This window comes from Gracilinanus agilis, chromosome 1 (genome assembly GCF_016433145.1).
Source record: "Gracilinanus agilis isolate LMUSP501 chromosome 1, AgileGrace, whole genome shotgun sequence".
Lineage (NCBI taxonomy): Eukaryota > Metazoa > Chordata > Mammalia > Didelphimorphia > Didelphidae > Gracilinanus > Gracilinanus agilis.
The window spans coordinates 422,286,508-422,296,696 of NC_058130.1; the positions used below are offsets into that span (position 1 = coordinate 422,286,508).

A 10,189-nucleotide genomic window follows, 5' to 3' on the forward strand; every position below is an offset into this window, starting at 1 on the left:
ACATGCCACAAATTCTACTTTCACTATTTTCATCTCTTAAATCACTCAGGAACATCCAGTAGTGGTTCCATGTTCTCTCTGGGAATCCTCAAGGTCTTCTGATTCATTGAGCATTGATTCATCTCCTTTGCCCTTAAATTTTTATTCTTGTATGTCTGGATTCAAATTTTACCTGATTTATAGGCTATATTCCTTTCTGTTATTCATCTTAAACTGATTAATCTGTTTATATTGTTCTTCAATCATGTCTGCCTCTAAATGACCCTGTGGACCACAGTATACCAATACTGCCCATGGGATTTTCTTGGCAAAGATATTGAAGTAGCATGCTATTTCCTTCCCCACTAGACTAAGGCAAAGAGAGATTAAGTGATTTGCCCAGGGTTAACACTGCTAATAAGTGTCTGAGGATACATTTGAATTTAGGTCTCCCTAACTCCAGGTCCAATCTACTAAGACACCTATTTGCTTATACTCAAGATCTTTAACTGAGTTTTCTTCCTCCTGAGACAGTTAACAACTTCAGTCTTTTTTTTTCTTTTTCTTTCTTCTACTCCCCTATCACTCTATGACTGACTCCTTCCCCTTAGAGTATGGTTTCCTTTAGGGTTGCTGAACCTCACAGGTACCTCACAGCCTCTTCCTATGCTGGACTATTCAGAGTTCCCAAGTTTCAGTCTCTGCCCCAAGTATAACACCTAGGATGAAAGAATTGGCCTCAGCTAGATGCTGGGCTCGCTCATTCCCTCAGGCTTAGTAGAGTGTCACATGCATGTCCCTTCACCAGTTTCCACTTTTCCTCAGTTCTCTGGCTGAGTACTTCTGTCACACTGTTGTAGTCTGAGAGAGATTCTTTTAAATCTTTTAAAATTTCAAATGAGAGCTTTTTAAATCTTCAGGACACAAGGAAGGATGCTGGAATGCAAAGCTGAATTCTGTTGCAAGTCCCATGGGTAGCTTGTGCAGTCGCTGATACAGACATAGCAGGGAGTAAGAAAAGAGTGCTGAGTTAGGGATTAATAATCTTCTCTATTGTTGGTTCATCAGGTGTTTTCCTTATTTGGGTTCTTGCTGTTCTGGACCACAGAAAACAGCTGAAATGATTTCATCTCTTGTACTCAATTCCTATTCTGGAGGTTTGTGAGGTCACAGTTATTGGAGAAAAAGTCTAGTCCTCTTCTATCTTGTTTAACATTATCCTTGATGTATATAGTTTTCAGGGAAGACTAGTACCTCTGGAGTGAAGGCTTGTTGATCTCCTTTCGGGGCACTCTCTTCCTATAGCAGCTGCCAGCCACCTAGCTCTCACCTGTGCTTTCAAGTAACTGTAGCATAAGCAGTGGCCACACCCAGTAAACCATCTCAGCAGATGGACTAAACCAGGATGAGGGTGATCAATAGACCTCAAACTAAGTGAGTTAGGAGGGTGTCTAGCCCAGGGAAGTGAAGTCCCTCCCCAGTGGAAGGGACAGAAAAGAAAGATTTGTTCCAATGGTCATAAAGGTGGCTGAAGCAGGCACTGTGGAGTGCTTAGAGCTTACTCAGACACTGAAGAAGCCAAGGTCCATTGCATCCTGAGCCATCATCAGTCTTGTTGACGTTTTTGTCACTAGAGCTGGATGACTTTGGAAGAGAATGAGTCTGATGACTTTGTGTAACTGCCTCACTTAAATCTAATTTGTGTTTGAGATAAAAGACATTTTTGTGATGTCATTTTGGTCCTATTGTCCTAATAACTAAGTTATTTCTACCTTAGAGAAATGTCAGAATTGGCATAGTCCCACTCCCCCTATGTCTTCTGGCATATCTCTGTCTCCAAGATAATATGAAATAATATTTATGGGACTCTAAAAGATGCTAAAAAAAATTATGTTAAAATACAGTTTGAAGTTAGCATTCCAGAACAATAGTCTATATTAAATTTTAAATGCCAGCCTAAAGATTAAAAGGAAAAGCCTCTTCCCTAAGATCTCAATCAATAACTCCATCCTTTTTGAGTAACGAAAGAAGGCACTCTTCCTTGAGGCCAGCAGCTTCAGAAGATGGAGAGAGTAAGGTTCTAAGGAAAACATGTTTAGTTAATGCCCTTAATCTATTTCCGTAAGAAAGACTCTCTGTTCTTGGCCTTTTACAAATTTTAAAATAGGAAAAAGTCTAAAAAAGGGTTTTAGACTAGAAAAATTCTTCTTAATACTTCTAAAGAAACTAAAATGACTTTAGGTCGTAAAGCAGCAAAGTAGATGGAAATACCTCTTTTTTCAATGTGATTAAATTCCACTGATTAAGTCATACCAGTTTCCATTGAAACAACTGACAGTACATCAAGCACTTTGGTGATAAGAACCTTCTTTTCTTAGTGTTTAAATAGATATGGCTAGAGCACCTGAAGCAGTAGTTGCCATGACATCATCCACTGGGATGGACTGGAAACACAGCTCTTTAGACTGGTATTCTGGGCTGTTTCCTTTAAAGTTTGGCGGGAGGAGGTGGTCAGTGTGGTAGCAGAGATCAAGAATGACTCCACAGAAGAGATGAGAAAAAACCCATGCTATATATCTCTCTGAAGAAATGAAAAGTCCTCATGTGGCACATATTTTCAGATTTTTTTTTTCGTTTCTGCTACTTTTCCTTTCCTTTTGTCTTTTCCTTTTAAAAAATATTTGTTATGGGATGATTCTCTGGGAAAAAGAGAGAAAGGATACAGCAGAAATCATGGTTATGTTAAAAAAAATCAATAAAAATTTAATGTTAAAAAGAAGTGTAACATCAGAAATTTCAAGTTACAATGAATCTAAATCCTTGTAAATAATTCAGCTTTCCTCCAAAGCTTAAACACATGCTTTCCTTTAAACATCAGGATGTAAGATTAAAATTAATATCCAGGGGGCAGCTGGGTAGCTCAGTGGATTGAGAGCCAGGCCTAGAGACGGGAGGTCCTAGGTTCAAATCTGGCCTCAGACACTTCCTAGCTGTGTGACCCTGGGCAAGTCACTTGACCCCCATTGCCTACCCTTACCACTCTTCTGCCTTGGAGCCAATACACAGTATTGACTCCAAGACGGAAGGTAAGGGTTTAAAAAAAAAAAAAAATTAATATCCAATAACTCCAAGTATTATATTTTATAAAGTTTACTAATAATCACTTGAAGTAGAAAAAGTATAAGAACAAAAGTAAAAACCTCAGTAAAGCCACGTGAGAAAATTCTCCTGCCTGGCACTCATCCCACTCCACAAATCACAATTAGGGGAAAAAAGAGAGAAGACAGAGCTACACAAAACTTATGTCTTCCCTACGTTAGCACACAAGGTGAGAAGGAACATGGGAAACTGGGATTTAGAGTCCTGGGGTGCAAATTATAATTATACAAGGGCAAAATCACTGGCAGCCCAAATTATACTTTATATTAAACTTTATATCTATCTCTATTAAATTTTGGTCCATTTACAAAATGGTTAAATAAAATGGTACACTAATATAATGGAATATTATAAAGGAATCAAGATGAAAACAATAAGAAATTTTAAAAAATTATTTGGCAAGATTTTTATGAAATAATATAATGAAAAAAGTAGAACTAGAAAAATGGATCACACTATAATCACATAAAAAGAGTGAATAAGAATAGCTGCTCTTTCACAGAAGATTATGGCAAGGAATTAAGAATTTGTATTATATTTTATGCATTGAAATCAGTTGGAGTATAATTATGATATTTGATGATCTAACACTGAATTCTTTTTTTTTTTTTTTTAAACCCTTAACTTCTGTGTATTGGCTCCTTGGTGGAAGAGTGGTAAGGGTGGGCAATGGGGGTCAAGTGACTTGCCCAGGGTCACACAGCTGGGAAGTGTCTGAGGCCGAATTTGAACCTAGGACCTCCTGTCTCTAGGCCTGACTCTCAATCCACTGAGCTACCCAACTGCCCTAACACTGAATTCTTAAAAAATTGGCCTCTAGACATTATGGAGAAAAAGTGCAATGTCTAACACACACATAGTAGGTGTTTAATAAATGCTTTGTTGATTAGATTACAGTATGCAAATTCGGGAACTATTTAAATGATCAAATCCAAAGTGCTAGATCAATGTAAACCTGGAAAGAGGTTTCTAGGGATGTGCTATGGGGGTCTCTCGGTTTGGCCTTCTTTTATTCAACATGATTACCAAATTTGTAGATAACTAGACCTTCCAGTTTTCCCTGTTCCCTCCAAGTAGAAGGACAATAGCCAGGGCCTCATCCCTAAACTGACTGACATAGAAGCTTTAATCTGCTTCAATTCTCCAAGAGGGCCAGTTGAACCTTCTTTAGTCAGCTTGGTGGGCCTTTATTCTTGGAAGAACCAATATCAGACTTAGTGTAGACATCTGGTTGGCTTTAGTCTTCCTGTAGTTCACAACTCCCAAACCTTTGCAATCTACCAGCCTTAGCACCCCCAGTAGCAGGGACAACTGATTTCAATGCATAAAATATAATACAAATTCTTAATTCCTTGCCATAATCTTCTGTGAAAGAGCAGCTATTCTCATTCACTCTTTTTATGTAATTATAGTGTGATCCATTTTTCTAGTTCTACTTTTTTCATTATATTATTTCATAAAAATCTTGCCAAATAATTTTTTAAAATTTCTTATTGTTTTCATCTTGATTCCTTTATAATATTCCATTATATTAGTGTACCACTTTATTTAACCGTGCCCCAACTAGCAATTATACCTCCCCATTTCATGTTAATATGTTGGATAACAGAATTGGACTGGCAAAAAAACTGATGGGGTGGAATAAATAACAAAAACTAATAAAAATCAAATGAATAGGAATAAATATGAAGTCATTTTCTACAATACACATATTTTTTAAAAGCAAGTTCATAATGAAATACATGTAATAGATATCACTAGACTATTATCCATGTGAAATAGACCTGGAGCTTTAATGAACTCCAAATTCAACTAGGAGCTATCAATGTAACACAGTAGCTGAAAAAGCCAATAAAGCAAACTTATATGTCTACCAATGAAGTCTAAGTGGGTGATTAAAAGACTAAGGATTGATGGGTAAGCTTTTTGGAGAAAGGCTGATTTTGGTACTTGTTGTATCTGTGCTCACATGTAATGAACAATAAGATTCCAATATAGAAAAGAGTCTGGAGTTAGGAAGATGATTGTCCTACTGTGCCCTACTCTAGTTGGGTCACATTTAATCAGCTCTGGGAATTTTATTTTAGAAAAGACAAGAGTAGATCCAAGAGAGACCTGAATTGTCAAGGAGTTTCAAAAGTCATGGCATGAGAATCAGATGAATATTATGGCTGAAGAGAAGATTTAAAATGGGATGTGATTATAATCATCAAGAATTATAAGAGTTGCCATATAGAAAAAGGATTAGGATTATTGTGCTTTTCTCCCAGAGGCAGAACTAGGACCAACTGGTAGAAATTAAAGAAAGATTTCTGCTTAACATAAGACCTTTCTAATTAGAGTAGTCAAGGAGCAGAGTGGGTTACTTCAGGAGATAGTGAGGTTCAAAAAGTTGCAAGACCATTATTGGAAATTTTGTAGATGAGATACAAGCTTCAATTAGGACACTAAATGACTTCACAGAATTAGACAATTACAGAGTTTGAAGAGACCTCAAAGATCATTCTAGTCAGATATGTAACTGAATCAAAACCCTCCTATAAAATCCTTAAGAGAAGTTATCCAGCACTACTAGAAAAGCTACAATGAAGGCTACCTTGTAAAAGCTGTCTATTACCACTTAGGTCACTTCCTATTAATGTTATAAGAATAGTTTATCTGATAATACTTCAGAATCTATAGAGCTTTCCTATCAGTAAGTATCCTTTCAACACTATTAAAAGCAATGTTTTTACATTTCTTTAGTGCTTTAAGACTTTTTAAGTAGATGTCATATCTGTTATATACACTATAAGAAATATTCCCAGCCCCCTGGACTCACTATCCAGATGGGAAATCTATACCAAATACACTCAAAATAGAATAAAGTGTAGTGTAACAACAATAAGTGCAATAAGAGTTCAGAGAATTCAAACAGTATGGCTGAGCCTCTCTAGTTCTTTATAGATTATGTTTCCTGCCTCTTTTCCATCTGCCTTTCTCTTTACCTCTTCTTATTTAATTCATCATAATGTAGAACTGAATTACATTTTAAAATACTTGTTGCTTTAAGAAGCAAAGGAGGAAGTAATGCTGAGGGAGGTTAAATGACATGGCCAAAGTCATGCACACAGAGTAGAGATTAGAAGACAGTTCCTCCTACCCCAAATCCTAGACTCTTTCCAATGATTCATGATGCTCTTTGTATAATCTGGTATTATTAAAACTTCCTAAACAATAAATAAACTAACTGATTCATGAAGAAATATATTTGTTGTATTTATAGAGAGAGGGACTAGGCCTATAATTTCATTAATATAAGGAATTCTTGGACAGGGAAGCTCTTTCTTACCAATTCAGGTTGGCACCATCTCTATAACCTATGATCTATTAAATGCCTACAATGGACATTGTATTTATTAAAATATTTTATCATCAGTTCTTCATTAAAATCAAGTAATTTTAATCATTTCTGTCTGTTCTTTAAAAAAAGCATTTTTTTTTCACTGCCACGGGGCCCTGGCTAAATTTTTTTTGGTGGAGACTCAAAATGCTTTATATATACTCTCATTTTAGATCTTTCTAGTTTTCTCCACTAAATCAGAAATTGGAACAATCTTAAATTCAAATGATATGTAATAAAGAGCATAATGGAGTGCTCCCTTCAATATGTTCAAACAACACACTTTAAGGAACTTTAACAAAGGGAGAAATAACAAGAGTCACAGGATTAGATTCCAGACACCACCACCACCACCAAAAATAAAAGAGGTTAAGGTGCAAAAAAATATTAATTAAAATCATGTCACATGTTCCAGACAATATAAAACATGACTTTTGACAAAAATTTTAACTTCTGACTTGATATTATAAAACAGTAAATTAGTCAAAGTGATTTGTGTGGGTTTGCATGTGTGCTGAGGGGTATGTATACATATGTTGTTGAACATACACGAAACACACATCCACTATAGTTTTTACTTCAGACTTGCTTCTCTGTATTGGCAGGGGCATCACAAGTGACAAGGAGTTGCAAAGGGCAGCCAAAAGCCCTGGTTTCTTACTCCTTTGGCTGTAAACTAAAAGCAACGAATTTTTCTTCCATCTGACCTCCCCAGATCTTTAAAGCTCAGGTGACATAAAATTTTAATTTTTATCCAATCACTCATCTATTAACTATTCAGGAAAGCTCTCCAATTTTATAATCCACTCCTTAAAAGAAATCAGCTTTATGATTCAACCTGTCCTATTCCTGTAACTTTTTAAGGATTTTTGCCTTTTTTTTTAATGACCAATTTCTTTTTAAAGGAACTTTGTTACTAGAGGATTTATTAGTCAAAGGATTGCTGCTTTGGTATTTTAAAATAATTATGTACTACAAGTAGTCTAACACAGTTGGCCTATTCTAGCAAGGGGACAGAGATAGATGCAATACCTATTCTGGAACTAAGACAGGGCTTCTCTCTCAAATAGAAGGTGAACTTCTGCCAGACACACAAAAGGAATTCATGTTTCATATAGGAAGTTGTACTGGATAACCTAAGATCCCTTCCAACTCTAAGATTCTACAATTCTTTGTCACCATACATAAACATTTTTCCCTTCAAGGAACTTCCATTCTACAACATAAAACCAAAAATAACATTTTGTCTAAATAACGAGTTATATACTCCTTTAAGATCCGAAAAGCACTTTACATACAATAATATCTCATTTAATCCTCCCAACAATCCAGCCAGGTGCTATTACCTCTATTTTACAGAGAAGGAAACAAGCCTACATAGTGACTAGCACTACTTCAGACATCAAAGTCCAGCTTTGAATTCATCTTTCTGGTTCCAAGTTCAGCAATCTATTAATTGGCCACACTTCCCTGCCTAATTTCTGTAATACAGATAAACAATCTATCAAAAGAATGATTCCGTTGCATGAATGCAGTTTCAACCAACAAAAACTGAAATCCCTTAATGTCTTCAGAGTCAACTTAACAAGCATTACTTGGCCTCCCCAGATAAGAGTGCCTTCCCCTTTAATATTAGCTTCCATCAACTCTCCATCTTTCTCTAAATATGATCCTATATACCTTATTATATACATACTTTCTCCCGCATCCTTTAGAAAGGAAGCTCCCTGAGGGCAGGATATTTTTGGTTTTTCTTTGTAGTCTTCACACCTTGACTTTGTAAGTGCTCAATAAATGCTTGTTGATTGACTGGCTAACTTTTGGTGATAAGTGTGAAACTTTCTGAGACTTGGTCTTCAAAAGCCAGTCTGTCCCCTAATAGAAAGCCTTTAAGATTGCTGGACTAACCAGTTTGTATTCTGCTGGCAAAGTCTTTGAAGTTCAGGGTCACTTCCTCATCCCAATGAAGAAAACACCATTCTAAATATTCTGTCTAGGGTCTGGTTAGTTCAGATGATTTGAGCATTATGTTCATAATGAGGCCAAGGTCATAAGCTTGAGGCAAAGAACTGTTCTAAAGCCACACACTGCATACATATATAGACATATACTCCTCCCCCACTAGCTACCCAGGTAAGAGTATCCAAGACTCACTGCAAACCACCACAACACCTAGAAAAATTAAAGATACTGACTCATAATCAATGACATATCATAACATTTTATTAATTTGTGTGGAAAAAAAACACATTATCAATAGAACTGTTATGCCAGAGTTCAAAGAATCTCTAAAATCGTGAATGGGGGGGATAAGAGGAAAAAGGGGTTACTTATCTATCATCAGACACTTATGGAGGCCTACCAACTTAAGGAACTGTGGTAAGCCCTGGTTCCTTATAGAACTAGAAAGGGTTCAGCTACTAACCTTCAGCATCTCTTCCTCACCCCTCCCTAGCTCACACATGCAAGAGAAAGATTTTAACCACCGTTGCTCCAAAGTCTTCCCCAATAGCTTAAGTGCCAAGGCCATATTTAGCGATGATGGGGGGGGGAGGTGTTCTGGTCATTTAAAAAAAAAAACTTCTAGTTTTTGTGAAGAAAAGCAACTCCTGAGTTGTCAAACTACTGTTTAACAGAAACGCGCTGATTTTATCAGCTGCCAAAAAAGAGCAGCCTCCTATCCCAGCTAAAGCTGGCCATGAGGCTGGGTGCCCACCACCCCCGAGGACGGGAGGCGAGTGGGGGGGGTGGGGGGGAGGTCGATATCAGTCGCCGGTGACTTTCCATTCCTGAGTAACAAAAAGGATGTTGCGTGAAGACGCAAAGGGCGAAAGTCCAGAAGGCCAGTCTCCGGACTTCAATATACCACTTAAACCTTCAGAACACCACCACCCCCGCCCCCATCTCGGATAACTTTCCCAAACCGATATGAGCAGAGCAACAATCTTGGGGGGGCCGCTGTTGAGTGACCACTAACACTGCAGGGCCGAAATCCTCACCACCCCAGGAGAAGGTGACCACGACACCCACCGGCCAGTCCTGGGGGAGCGTCCTCCCACCAATAGCATCCGCAGGGCGCAAGAACAAGTTTCCTCAGAGAAACTGGAACCCAAAAAAAGGGGAACTGGCCAGGGCCACAGTCATGGTCAGGGCCGCCTCCCTCCTTCCCGCCCCGTGCGCAGCCCAGGAGACCCTCACCTCCTCCTAGTCTGGTTCCCCGTCGTCGTGATCGCGGTCCCCAGGGGCCCTGCCCCCGGCCGGTGCGGGAGGACGCGGGTGCAGGCGGCCGGGGCCGGGGCCGGCGTCGTCTCCCGGGGCGCCCCTTCCTGTTCTTGGGCTCCTCGTCTCCCCGCAGCCGCGGACTCCCGGCCGCTGCCCCGTGGAACGCGCCCGCCGTCTCCGCCGCGGCCCCTCAGCCGCCCCAGGCGGGCAGGCTGGTGGGCAGGCTGGCCGGCAGGCGGGGGAAGGAGGGGAGGGATAGAGGCACGGAGGCCGGCTGCGGGCGCCCGCGGGCCCCGGGCTCACAGGGGTCCGCGGCCGGCAGGGGTTACACGGAGGACGCAGCGCACAGGGACCCGGCTCCGCACGCCCCCGGGCGGCCGTGCCTCATCTTGCTCGTCTCCGCTGCCGCCGCCGCCGCTGCCGCTTAAGTCGCTGCTGCCGAAGCTG

General features: G+C 39.6%; 1 protein-coding gene across 1 annotated transcript in view; it reads right to left on the minus strand.

Annotated features, from left to right (window-relative positions):
- Nucleotides 1-2,644: 2,644 nt before the first annotated feature.
- LOC123252419 (translation initiation factor IF-2-like) overlaps nucleotides 2,645-10,189 on the minus strand; it is a 53,652-nt gene continuing 46,107 nt past the window's right edge. The window contains exons 2-3 of the mRNA XM_044681746.1: nucleotides 9,719-10,125; nucleotides 2,645-2,678 (exon numbers count right to left, since the gene is read on the minus strand). Coding sequence (XP_044537681.1) covers nucleotides 9,725-10,125 — 401 coding nt within the window. The 3' untranslated portion in view covers nucleotides 2,645-2,678; nucleotides 9,719-9,724. The remainder of the gene's footprint in view (nucleotides 2,679-9,718; nucleotides 10,126-10,189) is intronic.